This window comes from Cariama cristata, unplaced genomic scaffold (genome assembly GCF_000690535.1).
Source record: "Cariama cristata isolate BGI_N322 unplaced genomic scaffold, ASM69053v1 scaffold26340, whole genome shotgun sequence".
NCBI lineage: Eukaryota > Metazoa > Chordata > Aves > Cariamiformes > Cariamidae > Cariama > Cariama cristata.
The window spans coordinates 5,764-7,629 of record NW_009594511.1 but is presented as its reverse complement, the minus strand read 5'-3'; the positions used below and the strand labels follow the sequence as shown (position 1 = coordinate 7,629).

Genomic DNA, 1,866 nt, shown 5'->3' with positions numbered 1-1,866 from the left:
GCGCTGCCGACGCCGCCCCAGCCTCTGGAGGGTCTTCAGATAACTCTATTGAACACTCAGATTACAGAGCCAAATTGACCCAGATCAGACAAATCTATCACACAGAGCTGGAGAAATATGAACAGGTCAGACATCAGCCTCTCAGTTGTACGTGTACCTGCCGCTGCTCTCCTCCGCACCTCTGCTTGCCAGCGCCTGCTGCTGCCCAGCTCCGGACCACATCCCCTCCTCCCCTTCCCCACCCCTCTCCCCTGTAAAGAGCTGTGACGGGAGTCCGTCGGGCTTCAAGGAGCTGCTCGCTGGACCCAGGACACATGTCTTGCATGCCTGAGTGTTTCCTGTTGTCTGTAACCGCATGAAAGCAACACCTGAGCCCATGTTTCTCCCCTTTGAGCCAGCCCAGAGAGGGAGAGAGGAGGAGAGCTGTCTGTCGCTCGGTGCCGCTTTCATGCCCCGTGATGAAGTGTGGCAAGGCCGGGTCTGGCGAGTTGGGGAGAGCAGGCAGGTGAGGGCCGTGCTGATGATCTCAGCCCATGGGCTCCCGGAGCGGGTGGTGGGAGGCTCCGGTGCAAGGCTTGGGCATGGTAGTGGGTTGCAAGGGAGTGGGCAGCGAGGCGCTGGCACAGCGCCTGGCCCAGGCTTTGGGAGCCGCTACAGATAGGAAATATGGAAATCCCCGTTCAGGCGGGCACTGGCACTTGAGGTCTTTGTTTGGAGCGAAGAGCATGCTGCAGAGACGCATGGGTTTATGTTCACCGCTGGGACCTGGTGACCCACCATATTTGCCATGCCAGTGGCACCAGAAACGTCTGCCACGTGCTGCCGGCTGCTGCTGGGCACAGCGTGGCTCCTGCCTGTGGGGTGGGTGCCTGCACCGCTCCGTTTTCCCTGTAATCCGCGGGAGAGAGTGCTCTGCCTCCTCCTTTTTCCGGTTTTGTAATGAACAATGGCATCAAAGGAGACAGAGGAGGGAAGGACGGCCCGAGACCCCTGGCCCTCACAAGCCTCAAGCTACGTCTTCATTTTCCCCTCCCAGAGGTGTCCTAATAAAGCTTATAAAGCCGGAGCCTAATCAGCTCCGTGAACCTCATCAGCTGGTGGTTTCCTGAGCTGAGCTGGGGAAGTCCTGCCCTTGCCGCCAGCCCATCATGGCCAAGTGTTGGGCTGTACAGACCAAAACCACAAGAGAGATACGGATAGAGATACGGAGGCGGTGATAAAAACAGCTTGAAGCGCGAGGGCGAGGAGAAGAGCGCACCCAGCTCCTTCCCCAGCCCCTGTGCTCTGCCCCGGCACGCTTCCCCTCTCTGCCTCACCAGCGTAAAGCGGGGCCTGGGTGCCTCGATCGCTTTATTTTAGAGCTTCCCTTTTTCTGTGTGAAGACCCTCTGAAAGGTCTCTGGCTACTTTGCTTTGCTTTTTTATGCCACCAGAAACGAAGGCATGGTCTGTGACAGGATGTGCCGACACCGACGACTGGCGCCTGCTGAGTGTCAGCCGTGGATGGAAGTGATGGGGTGGTGGGGAGTGGGTGTGGGGCACTGGTGGAGCGCGGAGGAGGAGTGGGGGGACGATGCCCACCGGCACAGTCCATGCAGCATCCCGCTGCAGGCGCTGGTGGGGCCGTGGCCCGAGCGCCACAAGGCTGGCGTGCTGCCGCGTCTGTGATGCCTCCTTTCACTGTGTTGTTCAAGTGGTGAGCAAATCACTGAGCAAATAACTGACAGGGTCTTTGTGCAAATGTCCTTTTCTCCCTAAAATGAACCCCCTGCCCCGTACCCTCCGAGGACCCCAAATGTCCTACACGGGCCCTCGGGCTCTCAGTGCACTGCAGGGCTCCGGTGTGTGGCCTGCAGTGCCGAGGTGG

At 59.3% G+C, this 1,866-nt stretch overlaps 1 protein-coding gene across 1 annotated transcript in view; it reads left to right on the top strand.

Moving 5' to 3' along the window:
* LOC104160277 (pre-B-cell leukemia transcription factor 3-like) overlaps positions 1-1,866 on the top strand; it is a 7,041-nt gene that overhangs the window by 864 nt on the left and 4,311 nt on the right. Inside the window, exon 3 of the mRNA XM_009698371.1 lies at positions 1-125. Within this exon, the coding sequence (XP_009696673.1) occupies positions 1-125 (125 nt within the window). The remainder of the gene's footprint in view (positions 126-1,866) is intronic.